At 41.8% G+C, this 25006-nt stretch overlaps 2 protein-coding genes and 1 long non-coding RNA gene across 7 annotated transcripts in view; 2 read left to right on the top strand and 1 right to left on the bottom strand.

Annotated features, from left to right (window-relative positions):
- The window catches only part of EVI5 (ecotropic viral integration site 5), a 256816-nt gene that overhangs the window by 230093 nt on the left and 1717 nt on the right, over window positions 1-25006 (bottom strand). The window contains exon 1 of one of the 5 annotated variants that reach the window (XM_012435435.2): window positions 18736-18831. The exons of the other annotated variants lie outside the window; for them this stretch is intronic. The gene's annotated coding sequence lies outside the window, so the exon portion shown is untranslated. Of the gene's footprint in view, window positions 1-18735; window positions 18832-25006 lie in introns of those variants that run through there. 5 annotated transcript variants of the gene reach the window in all.
- LOC110567732 (thymosin beta-10-like) lies at window positions 1633-1793 on the top strand. Its single transcript, XM_064371136.1, has one exon. The coding sequence runs from the start codon at window positions 1665-1667 to the stop codon at window positions 1791-1793; it is 129 nt and encodes a 42-aa protein (XP_064227206.1). The 5' UTR covers window positions 1633-1664.
- LOC110567733 (uncharacterized) overlaps window positions 19383-25006 on the top strand; it is a 29358-nt gene continuing 23734 nt past the window's right edge. The window contains exon 1 of the long non-coding RNA XR_002478083.2: window positions 19383-19554. This is a non-coding gene — a long non-coding RNA (uncharacterized LOC110567733). The remainder of the gene's footprint in view (window positions 19555-25006) is intronic.

The following is a 25006-nucleotide window of genomic DNA, read 5'->3' on the forward strand; positions in this document are numbered from 1 at the left end:
TGCCTCAGCCTTCTGAGTAGCTGGGATTACAGGCACATGCCACCATGCCCAGCCCCAGGTTTGTGATTTTTATATTTAATGCTTCAGTAGTATGAGTTTGTAATTTTTTAGTTGCAATATATATTTATATTCACTGTTAGAGAACTTTACTAAACAGTACCACATGCACTGCTCTCCAGCTAACTAAAATCCCCTAAATCGGCTAGACAGCTCAGAAATATCTTAAGCTACATACACATACCTACGCTCATTTTTGCAACAATTCAAAACATCGGAGTACTGCTGATATTTTTGTGTTATCTGATCAAGGCATTTCACATGAATAAATGAAATATTACTCAGTTTTAGCATTTTCAATGTTTGTTAATCTAGGAATATTTTAAATGATAGTAGACCACAGGTGTGGCAAGAAGTCTTTTCATAATTCCATATCTACTCTGAGACAGAACACTTAAACTTCCTCTCCCTGGTCTAATGTAAGGAAAAATACCAGCCACACTCTTAGATTCAATAAAACCATAGTTATCAGCTGGTGAAACTGATCACCAAACTTATTTGAAGATATCTAAAACTGTATGAGATACAGCATGTAATTGCCTTCAAGAATTAGCATTTATTGGCATTTGAAACCTTTTGAACTATACAAGTGCAACTTCGTTCAAAAATAATTAATGAAATATTTTAACCATTAAATCTACTACCTAGCATTAAAAGATTTTTCAAGTTAATACATCTAGTATATCCATTGGTAGGTTATACTTATTTCTTATGAAGAAATAAATAGTGACTTGAAAACTATAAATAACAACTTACAATTTATTTGTTACAAATAACAAAAATTACCATGATCTGTGAATATGAAATAAGTTTCCTACATGCTAAAAAAATTATGTCTTATTTAATGTTATATGCTTTAGTAAACACAATCTATATTCCCTGGTCATCTAGTGGTTAAAAAAAAAAAAAATCAGTCTATTAAAGAATTATGCAAACCCAGGACCTCTTTTGCTACTAGGCCAACCTAAATCATCCAAAGATAGAATAATTAACAATTTTAAGCACAAACATTAATTTTATGAGGTGGACAATATAATCCTCCATATTAACATAAGATAACTGTCATACAGGCAATTTTGATAATATATTTCACCATTTGGTAATTCAACAAAACTGAAATCAATTACGCTATCAGATAGATATTCCTTATATATATATGTTCAATTCCATTTCAGCTTTCTGAATTTTTCTTTCTTCCTTTTTATTTATTTATTTTTTTAAATACAGACAGTCTCAGCATGTTGCCCAGGCTGGTCTTGAACTCCTAGGCTCAAGTGATCCTTCTGCCTCGGCCTTTCAAAGCGCTAACATTACAGGCGTAAGCCAAAGAGCCTGGCTACTTTATGCATTTTTTTAGCCTTCCTTTAATATCATAATCACAAAATCAATATAGCTGCTATTTATATTGACCACCAAAACATACAGCAAGTACCGTTCTAGGAACTATATGCCATTACTTCCACTCCTCATGACCACTTTACACAGCAAATATCAAAACACGTATTTTTCTGATTAAAAAAAAAAAAAAGGTCTCTTGCTGCAGCAACGCGAGTGGGAGCACCAGGAGCCCGGGCTTGGAGCGGGACCGTACGGATTGTTTTAAGAAAATGGCAGACAAACCAGACACGGGAGAAATCGCCAGCTTCGATAAGGCCAAGCTGAAGAAAACGGAGACGCAGAACACCCTGCCAACCAAAGAGACCACTGAGCAGGAGAAGCGGAGTGAAATTTCCTAAGAGCCTGGAGGATTTCCTGCCCCTGTCACCTTCGAGACCCTAGTGCTGATGTAGAGGAAGAGCCACCTGCAAGATGGACATGAGCCACAGCTGCACTGTGAACCTGGGCACTCAGCGCCGATGCCACCGGCCTGTGGGTCTCTGAAGGGACCCCCCCAATCGGACTGCCAAATTCTCCGGTTTGCCCGGGATATTATAGAAAATTATTTGTATGAATAATGAAAATAAAACACATCTCATGGCAAAAAAAAAAAAAAAAGGCCCACAAAGGTTATAAATGACAAAGACATGAAACAAAACCCATGCTATACTACACCATGCCACTTTTTTCCCCCGCCATCAATTATTTTTAAAATCATATTATTTTCAACACAGAATTTTGCAAGACTCCCAACCAAACCTAAAGTTGTCTTTCATCATAGAGAAAGAATTATTATTACATGAACCATTTTGCTATATTACCAAATTACTGATTTCCCCACAAATTCTTTTGTATTAAAACTGGGAGGAAAAGGGCGGAGCATGGTGGCTCTTGCTTGGAATCCAAACACTTTGGGAGGCCAAGGTGGGAGGGTCGCCTCAGGCCATGAGTTTAAGATCAGCCTGAATAACATAGCAAGACCTCATATCCACAAAAAAAAAAAATTTTAAAACTATCCAGACATGGTGACATGTGCCTGTAGTCCTGGCTACTCAGGAGTCTCACACAGGAAGATCAGTTGAGCCCAAAAGTCTGAGTTTACAGTGAGCTATGATCATGTCACTGCACTCCAGGCTGGGTGACTGAGCAAGATCCTGCAAAAACAATAAATAAATAAATAAAACAAAACAAAACAAAATATACTGAATAAGAACACTGGAAAACTAAAATTTGATTATTTAAGCTGCACCTAAAATTGTTATACCTAGGCTGTTCAAGCTCACAAGTGAGGAGCTAAGCCTTTTCCCTATAAATAGGGAAATCAGCAATTTGGCAACATAGCAAAATGGTTCATGTAATAATAATTCCTTCTCTATGAAGGAAGACAACTTTATTTTGGTTAGGAATCTAGCAAAATACCTTCCAATGCCACAACACAAAATTGTTTTGTTTCATTTTGTTGTTTAAAAAAGGCATATCCACACACAATTTTTTCTTGGCAGCAGCAAAGATATTAAAATATCTGTTTCCTGGCGAGGCGCAGTGGCTCACGCCTGTAATCCAAGCACTTTGGAGGCCAAGGCAGGTAGATCACCCGAGGTCGGGAATTCAAGACCAGCCTGACCAACATGGTGAAACTCTGTCTTTATAAAAAAAAAATAAAATATGTTTCCTTATGTTTCATGCTAGTCCTAAAAAGTACAAATTAAGAAGAAATAACTTAAAATATAGCATATATTATATGAATTTTAAATTTCAATATACACAATATATCAAGCACTGTGTTAAGTATGCTCAGCAGCACTCTCATTCCCTGCCCAATGTGAAATAAGAATTATCACTGTTTTGAAAAATCCTAAAATGTCAATAAGAATCTCAATATAATCCTCCAAATGGGTAAATAGTGCCTAGATCATATCAAAGGCCTAAAAACTCATTTTAACGCTAGTCTTTTTTTTTTCTGAGACGGAGTCTCACTCTGTCGCCCAGACTGGCATGCAGTGATGTAATCTCAGCTCACTGCAACCTCCACCTTCTGGGTTCAAGCCATTCTCCTGCCTCAGCCTCCTGAGTAGCTGGGACTACAGGCACCTGCCACCAGGCCTGGCTATTTTTTGTATTTTTAGTAAAGACAGGGTTTCACCGTGTTAGCCAGGATGGTTTCAATCTCCTGATCTCATGATCCACCTGCCTTGGCCTCCCAAAGTGGTGGGATTATAGGCTTGAACCACCACTTCCAGCCAATGCTAGTCATTTTAATTACTTTAATCACGCAGGTACAGTAGTTCCTCCTTATCTGAAGTTTCATTCTCCATGATTTCAGCTACCTGCCATCAACCCGGTCCAAAAATATTAAATGGAAAATTCCAGAAATAAGCAATACATTAATTCCTGGTCGGACGCAATAACTCAAGCCTATAATCCCAGCATTTTGGGAGACCAAGGCAGACAGATCACTTGAGGTCAGGAGTTTAAGACCAGCCTGGCCAACATGATGAAACCCCATGCCTACTAAAAATTTAAAAATTAGCTGGGTGTGGTGGCACGTGCCTGTAATCCCAGCTACTCGGGAGGCTGAGGCAAGAGAATCACTTAAGTCTGGGAGGAGGAGGTTGCAGTGAGCTGATATCACACCACTGCACTCCAGCCCAGGTGACTGAGCAAGACTCCGTCTCAGGAAAAAAAAAAAATCAATTCATCAATTATAAATTACATGTCATCCCAACTTGTCCCACCTGGGACGTGAATCATCATTTTGCCCAATGTATCTATGCTGCATATGCCATCCACTCGTTAGTTACTTAGTAGGCATCTCAGTTATCAGATCCACTGTTGTTGCTATATGAGAGTGCTTGTGTTCAAGTAACCCTTATTTTACTTAAAAATACTTGACTGGTAATAATTATTAGTTGTTGTCATTCTCTGTTACTGTGCCTAATTTATAAATTAAATTCTATCATAGGTAGGTATGAACAGGTAGCCACATACTATGATAGGGTTTGGTCCTATCCACCGTTTCAGGTATCACTAGGAGTCTTAGAATCTATCTCCGGAAGGTAAGGGGGAACTACTGTACAGGTAAATGAAAAGATTGATGAAATTATGAGAAGGAAAAAATGTTCTATCTTAATCAAAACTGGATAAAAGATACATATGAAAATTCAGGGAATCCTGGCACAAATATATTAAATATCAATGAAATAATTTTTTTCTTTTTTTTTCTTTGTACTTGTAAGAAATAATGTACTCAGCATCTCAGTAGGTAAAGTATCATGTTCTATTAACAAGGTGTGGCTTTGATACATTATTAAAGCTCTTTGAACCTCAGTTTCCTTGAAGTAAATAATAATTCTAATGCTTTCCTGTTGTAACATTCTAGAGAAAACTGATACAGACTCAAATAAGCAGAATTTTTTTTGGCTGAGTGTGGTGGTTTATGCCTGTAATCCCAGCACTTTGGGAGGTCAAGGTGGGTGGATTACTTGAGGCCAGGAGTTTGAGACCAGCCTGGCCAATGTGGAGAAAGCCTGTCTCTAGTGAAAATATAAAAATTAGGCCAGGCATGGTGGCTCACGCCTGTAGTCCCAGCACTTTGGGAGGCTGAGGTGGGCAGATCACAAGGTCAGGACTTCAAGACCAGCCTGGCCAATAAGGTGAAATCCTGTCTCTATTTAAAAAAAAAAAAAATAAAAAAAAAAAATAAAAAAAATTAGGTGGGCATGGTGGCAGATGCCTCTAATCCCAGCTACTTGGGAGGCTGAGGAAAGAGAATCACCTGAACCTGGGAGACAGAGGTTGCAGAACCAAGATCATACCACTGCACTCCAACCTGGGCGACAGAGAGACCCTGTCTCAAAAAAAAAAAAAAAACCCACTCATATAGGCTGATTTTTTTTTATGCAATGGTTAGTTTCAAAGATAACAGAAAAAAAAATTCTCAAAATATTACACTATAATAGAAAACTAAGGTCTTAATTCCCTGAGCTCCATATACCAGGCTACAGAAACAATCGGACGTTTCTGGAACAAGTCAATACAATAAGAGTACATTAGTACAGCCGGGCGCGGTGGCTCACGCCTGTAATCCCAGCACTTTGGGAGGCCGAGGCGGGTGGATCACGAGGTCAAGGGATCGAGATCATCCTGGTCAACATGGTGAAACACCGTCTCTAGTAAAAATACAAAAAATTAGCTGGGCATGGTGGCGCATGCCTGTAATCCCAGCTACTCAGGGGGCTGAGGCAGGAGAATTGCCTGAATCCAGGAGGTGGAGGTTGCGGTGAGCCAAGATCGTGCCATTGCACTCCAGCCTGGGTAACAAGAGCGAAACTCCGTCTCAAAAAAAAAAAAAAAAAAAAAAGTACTACAACTAAAGATACATAGCTACACAATAACTGACTTTCAGAAGATGCCAAATAAGCATTTAGGACTGCAAGAGATTTTTTTAAATCTGATAATATTAAAGGAATCTAAAGTGTTACATACTTAACTATGACACATACACACATCTCTCTAGTTCTCACCTGCCATAGGCAAGTAGGCGTTTTGTCTAAAGTCAGAAGACTTCCGTCAGAGTTTATAGTCTTTGCCCTCTCCTAGAGCTCATGTGATTGCTCCCTTCTTCCCAGTTTCTGCTCTCAATTTTTAAACATGCTGCTCTGCCATATTTAAAAATCTTGGCTGGGCATGGTAACTGACACCTGTAATCCCAGGACTCTGGAAGGCGAAGACAGGTGGACTGCTTTCTCGCAGTTCAAGACTAGCCTGGGCAACATGGTGAAACCCCATAGCTACAAAAAATACGAAAATTAGCCAGATATGGCAGCACATGCCTGTAGTCCCAGCTACTCAGGAGGCTGAGGTGAGAGGACTGTTTGAGCCCAATAATCGAGGCTGCAGGGAGCCATGAATGCACCACCATGCTCCAGTCTGGGTGACAGAGCAAGACCCTATCTCAAAAAAACAAAACAAAAACAAAATCTCACTGGATCTTACATCCCCCTAAGTATCCTGTGTCTCACTGTATCCTCCCCCATAGCTAAGCAGCTACAAAAAATGTTTAACTTTTCACTCTTTCCTTCTTCACCTCCCACTTTTTCATTGCAACCTGGCTTCTATTCTACCATTTTTCTGAAACCACACTTAACCAAGGTTACTTGCTAACAACCTCTTTCAACCTCTTTGTTGCTAAATCAAGTAAAGACTTTATAGTCCTTATCTTAGTTGATCTCTCTGCTACATGTCCAGTGCCATTCTTTCCTTTTATTGTGATTTTTCTGATTAAAAAAAAGAATCCAAATATCACAGAAAAAAAATGGAAGTCCAAGTACTCTGTAATCTCACTTGCAAAGACAATCACAGTTGTCTTTATACCATCAACAATATGGTATTAATGTATACCATTAACAATATGGTATATATTCATAAAGATTTATTTTATAATACATATGACATATAGGTATATATGTAATTTTTTTAATTTTACAAAATTAGAAAATTTTACATATTTCCTTGATAATTTTTTTACTTAACGTATTTTGATCTTCCGTCCTTGTCAGTATTTGTGGTATGAAGATTAATTCCTCCCCTCTCCCCATAACCCCTGCCACCCTAACTCCTACCCTAGGCAAAGAGCTCCACATCCCAATACCTGGAAACTGTGACTATGTTATCTTATATTGCAGAAGGTGCTTTGCAGCTATGATTAAGCCAAAGATCTTGAAATAGGTGGTTATCTTGAATTATCTGGGTTGTGCCTGATATAATCACAAAAGTCTTTATGAGAGAGAAAACAATGTGAAGGCACAAATAGAAAAGAATTTGAAGACGCTATGCTGCTGGGTTTGAAGACAGAGAAAGGGCCAACAAATGCAATGCAAGGAATACAAGGAACGCAACTCGAGAAGGTGGAGAAGACTCTCCCCTAGAGCCTCCAGAAGAAACCAGCCCTGCTACAATCTTGACTTTAACCCAGTGAAATATTTTGAACTCTGACCTTCAGAACTGTGAGAAACTAAATTTAAGTCACTAAGTTTGTAGTAATTTGTTACAGTAGCATAGAAAAGTAACACAGTATATATACCATATTCCATCACCTGTATAGCATTCCATCATATAAATGTACTATACTTTATTTAACCAATCCTCTCTTGATGGATACTTGGGTGCTTCCAATTTTTGACTATTATTAATATATGCTAAACACATTTTTCCACGTGTATGTTTCTCTAGGATTTATTCCATAAAGTATAACTACTAGGACAAGTAACAGGATGCCACAAGTTTTAACAGATATAAAAAGAAATCTCCAAAAGTCTGTTTTGTTTGTTTTTGTTTTTTGAGACAGAGTTTCAATGTGTCAACCAGACTGGAGTGCAATGGTGTAATCCCAGTTCACTGCAACTTCCACCTCCTGGGTTCAAGTGATTCTCCTGCCTCAGCCTTCCAAGTAGCTGGGATTACAGGCACCCCCCACCACGCCCAGCTACTTTTTGTATTTTTAGTAGAGATGGGGTTTCACCATGTTGCCCAGGCTAGTCTTGAACTCCTGACTTCAGGTGATCCACTCGCCTCAGCCTCCCAAAGTACTGGGATTACAGGAGTGAGCCAACCACATTCGGCCAAAAGTCTGTATTTTTACTCACACTAACAACATTCCAACCCCTCCCTTACTCTTCAAAGTTCTATTCTTTTAACTTCTGTTAAATCTCTTTCCTGGATTTCCTTTTATAATGGCTATTCCTTTTGTTCTTATACAGACTCTTCATCAGCTCATTTCTTAAATGTTACTAGTCCCCAACATTCCAATTCCACTCTATCCTTCCTACACACACTCCCAGAGATACTGCATACTTCCTTTTACCACCAATTGCTACTTACAAACAAAATGGAATTCATCACTCCTTCTTTCCTTTAAATCTTTTCCTCTACTGTGCTCACTCTATTGTCATACCAACATCCAGCAGCCTATAACAGATACATAGGGGTCACCTGATCCCTATCTTTTTTTTTTTTTTTTTTGAGACGGAGTTTCGCTCTTGTTACCCAGGCTGGAGTGCAAGGGCACGATCTCGGCTCACTGTAACCTCCGCCTCCTGGGTTCAGGCAATTCTCCTGCCTCAGCCTCCTGAGTAGCTGGGATTACAGGCACACGCCACCATGCGCAGCTAATTTTTTGCATTTTTAGTAGAGACAGGGTTTCACCATGTTGACCAAGATGGTCTCGATCTCTTGACCTTGTGATCCACCTGCCTCGGCCTCCCAAAGTGCTGGGATTACAGGCGTGAGCCACTGCGCCCAGCCCTGATCCCTATCTTATCCTCACCCCATATATCAAGTCTATGGATTCCATGTCTTTATAGCACTAGAATCCATAAGTTTCTCTACCTCCCTACCAATTCCTTGGATGAGAATACATCAATTTTCAAGTGTATTACTTTACTGTGTGTTTTCACTGTTCCAAGTCTTCTATCCCACTGTACCAGAATAATCTTTCTAAAACTCAATTCTGATTTATCACTCAACTAGATCTTTTATAGATTGCAGGTTAGAATGTAAAATAGTGTAATTTCTTGGGGGAAATTGTTTAGCATTGTTGTCTAAAGTTAAACATACATCTGACCTAAGACTCAGTAATTCCACCACTATTTATTTATCCAAGAGAAATGAAAGTGTATGTCTACAAAAGACTCACAGTCAAAACTTCATAGCAGTGGGCACAGTGGCTCACGCCTGTAATTCCAGCACTTTGAGAGGCTGAGGCAGGTGGATCACCTGAGGATAGAAGTTCAAGACCAGCCTGCCCAACATGGTGAAATCCTGTCTCTACTAAAAACACAAAAGTAAGCTGGGCATGGTGGTGGGTGCCTGTCATCCCAGCTACTTGGAGGCTGAGGCAGGAGAATCACTTGAACCCAGGAGGTGGAGGTTGCAGTGAGCCAAGATCACGCCATTGCACTCCAGCCTGGGCAACAAGAGGCCCTAACATTCCAATTTTTTTTTTTTTTTTGAAACTCCATCAAAACAAAAACTTAATAGCAACTTTATTCATAATAGCCAAATGAGAAAAGGGACAAATAAATTGTGCTATATTCATACAATGGATTAATATGCATGGATTAAAAAGAACTACTGATATGTGCAAGATCACGGATGAATTTCAAAAACATTATTTTGACCAAAAGAAGCAGATACAAAAGAATACACACTATGTTATTCTATGTATGTGAAGTTCAAGAACAAGAAAAACTAATCTATGGTAAAAGATATCACAACTTCAGACTGGGCACCAGAGTAAGACGCCCAAAAATTAGCCAAGTGTGGTGGCACACATCCTTTGTCCCAACTACTCAGGAGGCTGAGACAGGAAGATCACTTGAGCCCAGGAGTTCAAGGCTGCACTGAGCTATAACACCTGGGCAACAGGGGGAGACCTCATCTCTAAAAACAAAACAATCACAACAATGGGAATTAACTAAAGCAACCACAATGGGAGTTAATTCACATAGGTGTATACCTTTATCAAAACTCATTGAATTGGTCAGGTGCAGTGGCTCAAACTGAAATCCCAACACTTTGGGATGCCAAGGCAGGAGGATCTCTTAAGCCCAGGAGTTTGAGACTAGTCTGAGCAACATAACAAGATCCCATCTCTATGAGAAAAAAAAATTAATTATCCAGATGTGGTGGTGCACACCTGTAGTCCGAGCTACTGAGGAGGCTGAGGTGAGAGGATTGCTTGAGACTGGGAGGTCAAGGTTGCAGTGAGCTATGATCATGCCACTGTACTATGGTCTGGGCAACAAAGCAAGACCCTGTCTCAAAAAAAAAGCTTATTATTTATTTCTGAAATTTTCCATTTAATATTTTCAGACTGTAATTGACCATAGTTAAGTAAAACTACAGATAAGCGAGGACTACTGTATTCAAAGACACTACATTTTTCATGGCTTATTCCCCAAAATTGATTTTCAACTTACTTCAAGGTCTTTTCATCATCAAATTATGCTCAGTCTTCCAAACTATCTGATTTCTAGTATGCCTAAAGATATATTTTTCTTCTACCTTTCTCATGTATTTCATTCAAATATATTATATAATTAATCATTAAAGCTATACTTTTATACAGTATCTGCTAATCCTGTTCTGATAAAGTCTCTAGCATAATTGATGAGCACACTGGATTCATTTCTGCCATACAAAAGATTCAGGACAAAGATGACAGCAAATAATCATTTGAGCATCAACTCAAAAACAAAATCCTCATCCTTCCATCTCATGCTTTCCTATGAAAAAACAAAAAAAAATCATTTACCCATAATAAAGCAAGTTTTGTTCCTATCTTTCATCAAGGTCCCTTTCAAGAACAAAGGAGCTAGCAGTTCCTTAAGAGTCCTGATAACAAACTTACAGAACACTAAATAGCAAAAACAACAAGGAAAACCCAGATAATAGTCATTTTAACTAACTTTAGGGAACACTTTGCATAGAGTTTAACTGTGTGAGTTGGATGAGCACAAAGAACAATTAACAAGCCACTAAACCCACATTGTCTTTGGCCACTTAAAAGGAAAACTGCAGGCAGTACAAGCAGAGAAAACTCTCTTGAAGTACAGATGCAGTAACAAACAGCTAGAAATGCAACAAATAAACACACCAGGCTAGTGGCAATACCTCGACCACCCAGAAACAAGATGACACTTTGAGAACAAACTTATGGGGTCACAATCAACAGGTTCTAACAACAATTAATCAATCTACATTCTTCCAATGAGGAAGGACTATCATAACACCATGAGAGACAGTAAAAATTCCCCATGTTATCTAACTGATATCTTGAATTTTATACACAAACACAAAAGTAAAATACAGTCATGCACCACACAAGAACATTTCAGTCAATGGATACCACATACAAGAGGGTGGTCCCTGGCCGGGCGTGGGGGCTCACATCTGTAATCCCAGCACTTTGGGAGGCTGAGGTGGATGGATCATTTGAAGCCAGGAGTTTGAGACCAGCCTGGCCAACATGGTGACCCTGTGTCTCTAATAAAAATGTAAAAATTAACTAGGCATGGTAGCATGCGCCTGTAAGCCCAGCTACTGGGAAGCTCAAGCAGAACAGTTTGAACCCTAGAGGCGAAAGTTGCAGTGCGCTGAGATAGCACCAGGGTACTCCAGCCTGGGAGACAGAGCAAGACTCCAACTCAAAAAAAAAACAAAAAAAAAAAAACAAAGACGATGGTCTCATAAGATTATAATATAGTACTTTTGTTGTATCTTTGGTATTTAGATACACAAGTACCACTGTGTTACAAATGCCTACAGTATTCCATACAATAACCTGATGTGCAGGTTTATAGCCTAGGAGCAACGGACTGTACCATACAGTCAAGGTGTGTAGTAGGCTCTACTATTTAGGTTTGTGTAAGTGTACTCTATGATGTTCACGCAACAGTGAAATTGTCCAACAACTCATTTCTCAGAACATACCTCCACTGTTAAGCAATACATGACTGACTTATTAACTTATGGCAGAAAGAAAAGGCCAATGGGGATTTTGTGCAGTGAGAAGCAGGCTTTTGTATTTTATAAAACTTGTTAAAAATTAATTTTTAGAGAAATATGTAGGGCTGGCAGGTTTTTATTTTTTGCCAAATATTAGAAGGAAAAACATATCTACTATCCTAGAATCACAACTTCATAAGAAAAAGGACATTTTAATACAGAAAAAAATAGATATAATTTAAAGGTGAATAAATTGTATAAACATTGAGAACATTTCTATTTCATCATGAGCTTCATGGTAAAAACTCTGACTCAAAGAGCAGCATTTGGGAAGCTACTGATTTAGTAAGTGTTTTAAAGAAAATAAAAATATAGAATGACAGAACAAAGCTATTAGAGATATTTAAAATAGAGACTTTAATGGGTGGTTTTATCATTCACTTTATATGAACTATACACAAAAATCTCCGTAACTTTATTAATCTTTAATAATAGTTGCTAACTTTTTCTAGTTTAGAAGCTTTTTGCAAAATAAAAAATTCTGAGTACTACCTCTCCCCATGATTGGATTTAAGCGTACTAACTGAAATGATAAAACCATCAGGACTTTTTTATTTTTTTATTTTTTTGAGATAGAGTTTGGCTCAGTGTCACGCAGGCTGGAGTGCGGTGGTGCAATCTCGGCTCACTGCAACCTCCACCTCCTAGGTTCAAGCAATTCTCCTGCCTCAGCCTCCCAACTAGCTGGGATTATAGGCACACACCACCACACCCAGCTAATTTTTTGTATTTTTAGTAGAAATGGTGCTTCACTACGTTGGCGAGGCTGGTCTCCTGACCTCAGGTGATCCACCTACCTCAGCCTCCCAAAGTACTGGGATTACAGGTATGAGCCACCATGCCTGGCCCGTTATGACTTTTTACTAAATTTTACAGATCTATCATTTTTCATGTAACATTCAACGCACACATGGATTTCCAGAACCCTTGTAGAGATCTACAGCCCAATCCATTTCTCCAGGCACTCATCTCCTTTTACCACGAGTCTCCCACATTTTAGGTGGGACAATTCCTTTACAGAAAATATCAAATAGCTCATTAAACTGGATTATCTTCAAAATCACTCCAATCTTGAGATTATAAGATCCTGGGACAATGAGTACTTCCAAAAAGAATTTTGAGACTTCTAAAGAAACGACAGCTTGACCAATATTTAGGTCCTGTACCTCCTGACACTCTTTTCAGACAACTGTGAAGAAATTTAAAAGACATAACCCCATAAGGAGGAAACAACAATGGAGAACAAGTGGCAACAGGTTTCTGTGTAATGGAAAGCAACAGTGGACTTCCAGAGTGAGATGGCAGATTGAACGCACACACATCTAATTTTGCTTCCTCCCAAAACTTTACTAAAACAAGGATAAAGAAAGTTTTGTTACTATTGTTTACTCTGTGTTTAAGACACAAGCCATAAGGACAGGGAGAATAAGACAATAGCAACAAAATTTTGGAAGCTGAAAGAAGCTGGATAACTGACCCAGTCAAAGATGGCCAAATTCTAAGCCAACAATGCTGACAACTGAGAACAAATCAGTTTACACCATAGAAACCTCAAAAGGTTCAGGAACTGCCAGAACAAAGAGGGGAAGGGGGACTAAAAGGATCGGGTGAAAGCTGAAAAGTTAGAAACCTAGATTTCCTCCAAGCTGCTGAGTGCCACTCACAATGTGGCAGATGATGGTAGATTTCTTATCTCAAGGGTGTAAACCATACAAGGTGGAAGACATAGGTATCCTAACAAACAGAGACAGATTATGTGAGCCTATATACTAAATCCTCTATGGCTCTTTACCCAGCCCTCTTTTTCTGAGTTCCCAGATACTGGCAATTAGACCTCAGCTCTCCAAGCAGAAAACTGGAAGATACTCTCTGGAAAACATAACTGGGACAAAAGGAAATATAAATACACTAGAGATAGCCTCAAACAATTCACCCAGACCAATAGTTTCAATGTTAGCCACAAACTGGAATTATCTGGGCAGCTTTAAAAAATACTGGTGCTAATCTACAGAGACAGAAATCAGAACAGTGGTCACCTCTGGGCCAGGAGTGAGACAACAGAAGGGATATGAAGAAATTTGGGCCAGGGGCGGTGGCTCACGCCTGTAATCCCAGCACTTTGGGAGGCCGAGGCGGGTGGATCACAAGGTCAGCTGTTTGAGACCAGCCTGACGAACATGGTGAAACCCTCTCTCTGAGCCTATTCTGTCTCTATTTAAAATAAATAAATAAATAAATATTCCAGAATTTTTGCCATCCTTTACATCTTGTGTCAGTCACATGGTAAAAATGAAACTACACACTTAAATTCTGTGCATTTTATTGTATGTAGCCACACCTAATTTTTTTTAACTATTGCTACCGGGGGCCTATTCTCAGACATTCTGACGTATTAGCAGCAGGGATTTTTTTTTTCGAAGCTCTCCATGTGATTCTAACGTACAGCCGAAGCTGAGAACCACGGCTTTAGACTCTAGAATACTAGGCAGAACTACATGTTCTCAAGCCCTACTTACCACCTCAGGGCTTCCCATCAGCTTTCAGTAGCCCACTCTTAATCATGAACAAACAACCAAAGATAATCATTCCTCCGAAGAGGGTCTCTACTAATAAGACTACACCAAATAGAAAAAAAGTAACTTGGAGAAAACTATGCAAGGAAAGGAAGGTTGAGGCTGGACGCAGTGGCTCACGCCTGCAATCCTAGCACTTTTGGGGGTCGAGGCAGGCGGATCACCTGAGGTCAGTTCAAGAACAGCCTGGCCAACATGGTGAAACCCCGTCTCTACTAAAATACAATAATCAGCCGGGCATGGTGGCAGGTGCCTGTAATCCCACCTACTCGAGAGACTCAGACGGGAAAATCGCTTGAACGTGGGAGACCGTGGTTGCGGTGAACGGAGATCACACCACTGCACTCCAGCCTGGGCAGCTGAGCAAGACTCCATCTCAAAACAATAAAAATAAAAGAAGATTTTTAAAAACTATTTTTAACATTCTCAGAAATATAAGAGCAGATAAGAGCAATAAAAATAAAAGAAGATTCTAAAAAACTATTTTTAACATTCTCAGAAATATAAAAGCAAATATAAGCCATATCTGCTCTTAAATCTTATCTCTCCATAAAACAGGAAGAGATGGAGGAATAAGTGGCTGAGTAGAGGAAGCTGAACCTACAGGCCTGCAGAAGGGAATACAAGCAAGAAACAAGCTGATGGAGTCTCTCTGAGCCTATTCTGGCTCAGGAAGCTGCCCGATAAAGTGATATAATTTTTTAATTAAAAAAAAAGGAAGCAAGCTGATTTGGCTAAGTCACAGAACCCCAGAAAGGCTCAAAATCTAGGTGCCTAGGAGTTCCCAAGTATAGAGTCCGTGGTAGAGACACATGGGGCTAAAGAGTAAATCGTTTAAAGTCTATATAAGGTACAGCTGGGCTCTAGGCTCCCTCCTCCACCACCATTCCTATCTCATAAACGTATTTTCTAGAAACACCAACCTGGTGATATGTTTTGGCTCTGTGTTACTACCCAAATCTCACCTTAAATTCCAATAATCCCCACATGTCAAGGGCAGGACCAGGTGGAGAAAACAGAATCACAGGGACAATTTCCCCCACATTATTGTGATAGTGAATTCTCACAAGATCTGATGGTGGGGGACTTCCCCCCTTTTTTGGGCACTCTTTCTCTCTCCTGTTTCCCTGTGAACAGGTGCCTTCCACAATGATTGTAAGGTTCCTGAGGCCTCTCCAGCCAAATGGAGCTGTTAGACAATTAAACCTCTTTTCTTTATAAATTACCCAGTCTTGGGTATTCTTCATAGCAGTGTGAGAATAGACTAATACACCTGGAGAGACTCCAGACTCAAGTAAAGTGAGGCTCAAGGCTAAAAGCCAAGGGACTAAACAGAAGTGGCTGGGCACGGTGGCTCATGTGTGTAATCCCAGCACTTTGGAAGTCCGAGGAGGGCAGATCACAAGGTCAAGAGATTGAGACCATCCTGGCCAGCATGGTGAAACCCCATCTCTACAAAAATTAGCTGGATGTGGTAGCATGCGCCTATAGTCCCAGCTACTGGGGAGGCTGAGGCAGGAGAACTGCTTGAACCCAAAGGCGGAGGTTGCAGTGAGATGAGATCGCACCACTGTACTCCAGCCTGTCGACAGAGCAAGACTCTGTCTCAAAAAAAAAAAAAAAAACCAGAAGTGTGTTTGGTGAAAAGCAGCCCCTTCCCACAGCCCACTTCCTTTGCCCACCTTTCAGAACACTGGGAGCCAAGCACAGACCCTGTCCCCCCTCCCCTAGATTTGATTACCAAGAGAAATTCTTAAAAGACCTAGATAGATATTGTAAGGTCTGTTCTCGCCGAGGACGAAATGAAGAAACTGAGGCCAGCACGAAAATAATCCAATGCAAGGGGTTTTATTCAGGCTCCCGGACGAGGTTCGATTCAGCGTCCCGGACAGGAAGGGCCGGAGAAGTCGCGCAGACTCCTCTCAGGCACGGGGTTTTATAGGTAGTGGAGGCGTCCGATTGGCTGTGGCCAAGGTGAGTGGGACAAAATGGAGGGGAGTGGGACCCGGATGAAACAAAATGGAGGGGAGTAGGACCCGGATGGTGGGGAGTGGGGCCCAGATAGGACAAAATAGTAGGCAAGGAGTGGAGCCTGGATGGGACAAAATGGTATCAGGTAAGTCCTGATGGGGCTTTTTTTCCCAGGGCTCCCGGCGGGGGGGGGGGAGGGGGCGTGTCTGAGCTCCCGGCAAAGGAAGGAGGCGTGTCCAAGCTCCCCGCGAGGGGAGGAGGCGAGTCCGAACGCCCCGCGAGGGGAGGGGGCGTGTCTGAACGCCCCGCGAGGGGAGGGGGCGTGTCCGAACGCCCCACGAGGCAGCCAACCTTACAGATATGCCATGTTATTATTACATCTCTCTATCTACGTCTTTTAGGAATTTCTCTTAGTAATGTTCTCTTGGTAATTTCAAGAATTTCAATTTTGATATAAAATTGAAAGACTCAGTATTAAAACATCAATTCTCCCCAAATTTATATATACATTCAATTCCAATTCCAAAATTTGTGGAAAATGACAAGCAGATTCTGAAACTTATATGAAAATGCTAAGAGCCAAAAACAGCCCAGAAAACCTTAAGAAACAAAGTTGAGGAGCTTATATTACCACATATCAAGGCTTATTATAAAGTTACATCAATACAGTGATATTAACACAAGGATAACCGGTGCACAATAAAACAGAACAATCCAGAAACAGACCCACACTAATTTCATAAATTAGCTGACCTTACTCTCACCTAATTTATGAAAAAAAAAGTGCCACACCACGCCTGGACCACCTGCACATTTATAATTGTGAACTTTTTATCTATACTTCCAATAACTTTTCTAAGATTTCTTTGACACAAAGTTTTTGGAAATCTTAAAGCTAGCATTTAGAATACAAAAAAAGAGTTTCTGGGACGGGCGTGGTGGTTCACACGCCTGTAATCCCAGCACTTTGGGAGGCTGAGGCAGGTGGATCACTTAAGGTCAAGAGTTCGAGACCAGCCTGACCAACATGGTGAAAATATACCAAAAATACCAAAAAAAAAAAAAAAAAAATTAGCTGGGCATGGTGGTGTATGCCTGTAATCCCAGCTACTCAGGAGGCTGAGGCAGGAGAATCGCTTGAAGCCGGGAGTTGCAGTGAGCCAAGATCACGCCACTGCACTCCAGCCTGGGTGACAGAGTGAGATTCTGTCTCAAAAAAGAGAAAAAAGAAATAAAGAGAAAAAAAGAAAAAAGGGCTTCTGGTACACTGGTGAAATTTTATGACAAAAAAATTTTAAAACAAAAAAAAAGTTACTAACACATATCAACTCAGAACAAAGATTAAAAACCACCAGATGAATTTTCCTTAACTTCAGGAAGCACTGGGATTCATTCTTTAGGCAAAGAAAGGAGTTTATTATTCAACACTGTAACCCAAAGAAAAGATATCACTTCAACAGAGTACTTCTTTTCGGAAGCAGCTCTACCAGCAACAGATAGGAGGAAAGCGAAGAACCCATTCCAAACGTCGCGGCTAACTCCTGGATGAAAGGATGGCAAATGAGATCACACAAGAAGCCCCAAAGACAGACACAGGTAAATCACAGCCACTCTTCGGAGCGCAAACACCAACACCACAATCCAACCTACCGGAAACCCTGCGGTTAATCTAAGGCTTGCCCCACTAGTCACGAGGCGACTCAGTGATGGCTACGAACGCTCCTGGAGTGCACCCTGGACGTGGCTCACCTGCCTTGCCCGTCACCAGCCTGGAGACACGCCATGCGTAGAATCCAGGAGGCCAAGTGAAGACGCCAACTTTGGCTTTCGCCCCTCGGGTCCGCTGAGGGAACCGACTTCTGGCCTCGAGAGTGGGGTACAGGGTCAGCGTCCTCCGCAGGATTTACGAGGACGTGCCCCGAAGCCGCTCCGTCCCTCCACCTCCCTGTCAGAACCGCCGGCGAGTTTCTCCCCCAGCGCCCACGGGGAGGGCTGCGGGAGGCGGCGGCAGGCGAGGAAGCGAGCGCAGGGAACTCAGGCCCTGGCGGCGCCGGGCGCACCCGCCCCGCTCGCGCAGCAGAACTTGCACCGACCCCGCCCGCCGCGCCTCGGCCCAGCCGCGCGCCAGCGGAACCCGGACTCACCGCCCGCCCGGCCTCCCGGCCCGCCTGGCCTGGCGCGGCGCCCTCACCTTGGAAACGTTGGTTGGACTTCGCTGTAAACATCAATTTCCCATGCAGCCGGCAGCCGCGCCGCCGCTTCTTAGCGCCTCAGCCCCGCTCCCAGCTCCGCGGGTCGCCCGTCCGGCATTCCCGGAAGCACAACGCTCACTCAGAAGCTCAGGGCTGCCTCGCGACCCTCACCCGCCCCGCCCGGCACCGCGGTGGTCGGAACCGCCGCCAGCCCGTAAGCTACCGGCCCGCGGGCTCCTCCAGGGTCCGGCCGGGCCGCATCAAGAGAGCCCAGGGCGCAGGCGCATCAGGCCCTTAAGGAGACTCGGCCGCCTCTCCTGCAGAATTGGTTCGAGCAGGTTAGGGGCCGGGCGGGCCGGCTGAGAAAAGCAGAAGCCGAAGGGATTGGACGGAGTGCAGAGGGGGCGGGGAAATCCGTCTCTCTCCCTCAGCCCTGCAAATCGTCGACTTCCCCCGCCACTTGAACCGCCCCTTGCATATTAAAGCGACAGAAGACACACCCCCTGAGGGGTCCCGAGGCGGCCCGCGCCCTGGACTGCGGGTGTCGCGCTGCCGCACCGCCCCCGAGCCTGACTTCCAGGCCCCGGGCACGCGGTGCAGACGCGCAGGCTTCGGAAGGCAGCCCCGAGCTCCCCCGAGAGGTGACCTTAGGGCACTCTCAAAAACAATAATCAACGTGTAAATGCCACTTGTAATGTACTCTTCCACGTCTCTACGCACTAAGTTTATGCAGACTCCTGCAGGGGGCAGAACGTGGGCACAAATATGTAAGAGTCAGCCGGGCAGCCCTCCAGTGTCAACGAAGAAATTCTTAGAAGGTAAGTAAACAGCCTATTAATTCTGATCTAGGAAAAGCAGGCAAGAAAAATTAAAAAGGCAATACAGGTTACTTTCACTATATGTTTAGAAGTGACAAATATTATAATTATCAGCACAAGAAACTCCAAAATTATTTGTCTAGAAATTAGATATCCCTAGTTATTTTCTAATTTGAATTTATAAGACAGAATTCACAGATGGGCTTCCACAGAACTAAGCATTTCAGATTAAAAAAAAAAAAACACTTTTTTTTCCCAACAAGATTAGGAAATACCAAGAAATAGGAAGTAAAGCCATGCCCTTCACCCAGCTAAAACCTTTGAAAACTTGAAATTTTATCTGAGGCAAATGTTTACATAACTTTAGGTCGTGCCATTATTTAAAGTCAATTTCAATTAACAATTTTATTGCAACTGAATTCATCTTGTATAAGAAAACTAAGATACATCCTTACTAATGTACTTCTCTCTTCTTAATATTCCATCCGTCAGCAATTTCTATTGGTTTTTACCTTACAAATTGTCCTTGAATCTGTCCTCTTCTATCTCCTCCATCACCACCCTAGTCTAGGCTACCTTCACTTGGGGCCTGGGGGTGAAGGGATTACTAACCTAGTCTTCTTATGGTTTACCCATATCCCCTTTATCACCTCTATAATCTCAACACACCAGGCAGAGTGACTTTTTCAAAATACAATGTAACCCTGTCACTTCCCAGCCTAAACCACTTAAACACCTTCCCATTCTCCTAGACAAAACTCCTAACTAACCAAGCCCTGAATGACCAGGTGCCTTGCTCACCTCTCCACCACTTCTCACTGCTGAGACCATTTCCACACTGCTCTCTGTGTTCCAGCCACACTGGCCTCTTTTATTCCCTATTTACCAGCTTCCTGGCCTCAGCAGAGCTTTTGCTCATGCTTCGTTCGGTGCCCGGAAAGTTCTTTCAGTCCTCCTCCTTCTGACAACAGCTCTAGTATCCACTTCTGAGAAGCACTTTCTGACCTCCCTATGGTGCTCTCTTACTCCTGTCACATCGCATGAAACTGTCATTGGGTGGTTATAATGGTGAACTTTTTACTATTAGCTCCGTAAGTCCAGGATTTGATTTTGTTTGGTTCATAGTTGTATTTCCATATTTGTTAAATACATATTTGTTCAGTAAATGAAAATTATAGATGCTAGAACTTGAACTAAATTTGGCATAAAGTCAAGGAAAGGTAAAATGTAACAGTCTGACATTTGGAATCAGAATCTAAAAACTTCAGTTATATTAAAACTGCTTTTAAATCATTTTAGCTGGGTTGTCACAAGATTCTTTGGGTAACCTTTAAAACAGTTCTCAAAGAGCCTTGTATAGACACCTGAATTAATAATGATAAGACATGGATGGCCCACATAAAACTAATAACATTGGTTGCTTCAAGGGAGGAAGACTGAGCCAGGCAGAGTGGCTCATGCCTATAATCCAAGCACTTTGGAAGGCTTAAGCTGGCGGATCATTTAAGATCAGGAGTTCAAGACTAGCCTGGGCAACAAGTGAAATCCCATCTTTACAAAAAATACAAAAAAAAAAAAAAAATTAGCCGGGTATGGTGGCCGGCACCTGTAGTCCTACTACTTGGGAGATTGAGGCAGGAGGATTGCTTGAGACTGGAAGGGTGAGGCTGCAGTGAACCATGATCACACCACTGCACTCCAGCCTGGGTGACAGAGCAAGATCCTGTCTGAAAAAAAAAATAGAGAGAGAGAGAAGAGGAAGACTGAGTGATTGGTGGATACAGGTGGGAAGGAGATTTTTACTGCATGCCCAAAACGCTTAAAATTGTACCTTTTTAAAGTATATGAATTATCTCTATGACGATAAATAAATGACACAAGAGTGTCATACTATTCCATTTATCTGAAATTCTAGAAGAGGTAAAATTAATCCATGGTGAAAAAATCCTCACAGTGGTTTCTTGTGGCAGGGGATTAACTGGGACCGTACATGAGAGAAATTTCTGGGTGGTAAAAATGGTCTCTATCTTGACAGGGATATGAGTTATATAAGTATATTCACTTGTCAAAAATATGCAGGTAACATTTCAGTGAACGTAAATTTTACCTTAAAAACTATAAAAAATGAAGAAAATAAAATAAAAAATAAAAATAGTAAAAAAATTAAAAATAGGAAAAAAAAAATGAGCCAGGCACGGTGGCTCACACCTGTAATCCTAGCACTTTGGGAGGCCGAGATGGGTGGATCACCTGAAGTCAGGAGTTCAAGACCAGCCTGGCCATCATGGTGAAACCCCATCTTAAAAAAAAAAAAGGGACTCCATGTTTGGGTCCCCTTCTACGAACACTCTCGTGGAAGCCATCTTTCTCTTTCCTGGATTTCCCCTCTGGGGTCCCCTTCCACACTCTCTCGTGGAAGGCTGTCTTCCCCTCCTAAACTCCATCTCTCTCTATTCCCTTCCACTCAGTGTGGAAGCTGCTTTCCTCTCCTGGATTCCATCCTTCTGGATTCTTTCACTCAGCGTGAGAGTTAGTTTCTTTCTCTCTCCTCCTATTTCTCTCTAAATAAATAAATAATCACTTAAAAAAAATAAAAAAATAAAAATAGTGGCCGGGCCCTGTGGCTCACGCCTGTAATCCTAGCACTTGGGGAGGCCAAGGCGGGTGGATTGCCTGAGCTTAGGAGTTCGAGACCAGCCTGGGTAACATGGTGAAATCCCATCTCTACTAAAGTACCAAAAAAAAAAAAAAAAATTAGCTGGGCATGGTGGCGTGCACCTATAATCCCAGCTCCTGGGGAGACTGAGATGGGAGAATGTCTTGAACCCCCAGGGGAGGGGGCGGGGGGAGGGTGGAGGTTGCAGTGAGCCGAGATCGAGCCATTGCACTCCAGCCTGGGCAACAAAGTGAGAGACTCCGTCTCAAAAAAAAAAAAAAAAAAAACTCCTGTAATCCCAGTACTTTGGGAGGCCAAAGCGGGTGGATCACAAGGTCAGGAGTTCAAGACCAGCCTGGCCAAGATAGTGAAATCCCATCTCTACTAAAAGTACAAAAAAATTAGCCAGGCATGGTGGCAGGAGCCTGTAATCTCAGCTACTCAAGAGGCTGAGGCAGAGAATTGCTTGAACCCAGGAGGTGGAGGTTGCAGTGAGCCAAGACCATGCCACAGTACTCCAGCCTGGATGCTACAGAGCCGAGACTCTGTCTCAAAAAAAATATGTATATATAAAATAAATAAAATGTTAAAATCTAATAGCTAACACCTTGTTGAGCACTCAACATGTATGGGTATTGGCTAAGGCTATGCATACGCTATTTTGTTTAATCCTCATACTGTCCTCATGGTGTAGGTATCATTATCATAACCCCCTTGCATATGAAGAAGCTGAAATTTAGTAAATACCAAATAACTTGCCTCAGTTTATATCCCTGGAAAATGGTGGCAGAGCTTTGAACACAGTCAGCTGAATGCCAGAAGTAGTTAAACATTAGGCCCTATAGCACTTCTCTGAAACTGTAATATTTTGGTTTATATGCATTACTCATCTACTAGATCAAGAGCTTCACAATGATTGAAATCATATTTTGTCTTTTTGTTTGAGGTTTGTGGTTTCATTTTATTTCATTATTTTAAAAGACTGGGTCTCACTATGTTGCTCAGGCTGGACTTGGACTCCTGGATTCAAGCCCTCCTTCTGCCTCAGCTTCTTGAGTGGCTGGGACTACAGGCACACACTGTCACACCCCATATTTTTGTCTTAAGCTTCTCCAGTAGTCCCTGCACTTTGTGCAGTAGCTGTTCAATGTATTTTGAATAAGTGATTAAAAACAAGCCTGGTGTTGATTTTAGTGATACAATTTATATTTACATATGTAATATTTATATTATATGCTTTTATATATTTGTCTATGTGTGTGTATATAATTTATATCAACTTAGCACTGCTGTGCTTAAGTGCCTGAGACATATCGCAGATGCATTGGCCTGAGGAGAGAAGCTTGTGTCATTAGCTCTGATTCTCCAGCACTAACCCTGATTTACCCCTTTCTTTCACTCACCCTGAGCACACCAGTTTATTTGGTGAAAAAGCTTACACTGTAACATCTCACTGAAATAGCTCATTCTAACCAAAGAAAGAGCTAATTCTGACCTCTCACAAGTGCTTGAGCGTTTGCATAAGTGAAATTCCATGGTGTGAATTTCACCCAACACCACCTCTGCTCCAGGTCCTGCCACTCTACTGCTCACATCCTGGAACTCCACATGTGGAGTGGAAGATGGAGGATGCAGGGTGCAGTGGGCAGTAGCACCCTTATCAAACGGTTTTATTTGTGGTAAATTCAGTGAGCAATTCAAAGTTTTCTGTGTTCTAATACTGTACACCCTTAGCATTGACTTGGGTCACTGTCTGGGAGGGGAACCCCTCTAAACCTAGCAAGGATTAAACCCTGAAACACCATGCTCTAAACTTCCAACGGTGTTTAAGTCAGCTCCATTGCTCACAGAAAGGAAATCAAAGGAGATATTCCTCTGAAAGGCAAAAACAACCCAAGGTACAAAGGAGGACTCACCAGAGAAGTCAAACCCACTGGTGAGCAATATTCCTCCCTCACCCTGGGCACCTGGTATTTGGAGCTTTTTTAGAGAACCAGAGTATCTCAGGTACATTCTAGGATTGCAATGTCCAATACAGCAGCCACTAGAGACACTAGCCACATGTGACTATTTACATTTAAACTTAAATTAAGCCAGTCATGGTGGCTCATGCCTGTAATCCCAGTACTTTGGGAGGCCAAGACAGGAGGATCACTTGAGGCCAAGAGTTTGAGGCCAACCTGAGCAACATAGTCAGACCCCATCTCTACAAAAATAAAAATAAAAACTTAGCCAGGTGTGGCGGCACAAGTGTAGCTATTCTGGAGACTGAGGTGGGAGGGTCACTTGAGCCCAGGAGGTGGAGGTTCTAGTGAGCTGAGATCATGCCACTGCACTCCAGCCTGTGTGCCAGAGTGAGGCCCTGTCTCAAAAATAAACTTAAATTAAAAGTTCAGTTTCATAGTCACATTCACATACTTCAAGTGCTCAGTAATAGCACATGTGGCTAGTGGCTTGTCTAACAGCACAGATACAGAACATTTCCACCCAACGGAAAGTCCTATTGGTAGCACTGTTAAAGAAAAAGGAGAGATAACACTCTATTTCAACTCCTTCTAATGTTCAAAACTTTTTTTTTTTTAAATGAAGGCTCACAGTGAAATAGTGACAGCCTATCTTACCAGGATCATTACTTTCTAGTATACGAATCTGAAAGGTACTCAAATAAAAAGCTATGGCCACCATGCACTGGAGTTATAAGAATAGCTTTAACTTTGCAGGGCATGGTGGCATGCACCTGTAGTCCCAGCTACTAGGGAAGCTGAGATGGGAAGATCACTTGAGCCCAGGAGACAG

Source organism: Aotus nancymaae, unplaced genomic scaffold (assembly GCF_030222135.1).
Source record: "Aotus nancymaae isolate 86718 unplaced genomic scaffold, 86718_ANA_hifiasm-v0.15.2.pri h1tg000122l, whole genome shotgun sequence".
Lineage (NCBI taxonomy): Eukaryota > Metazoa > Chordata > Mammalia > Primates > Aotidae > Aotus > Aotus nancymaae.

Coding starts and splice junctions, on each gene's coding strand:
- LOC110567732 (XM_064371136.1), top strand. CDS start 1,665: ATGGCAGACAAACCAGACACGGGAGAAATCGCCAGCTTCGATAAGGCC.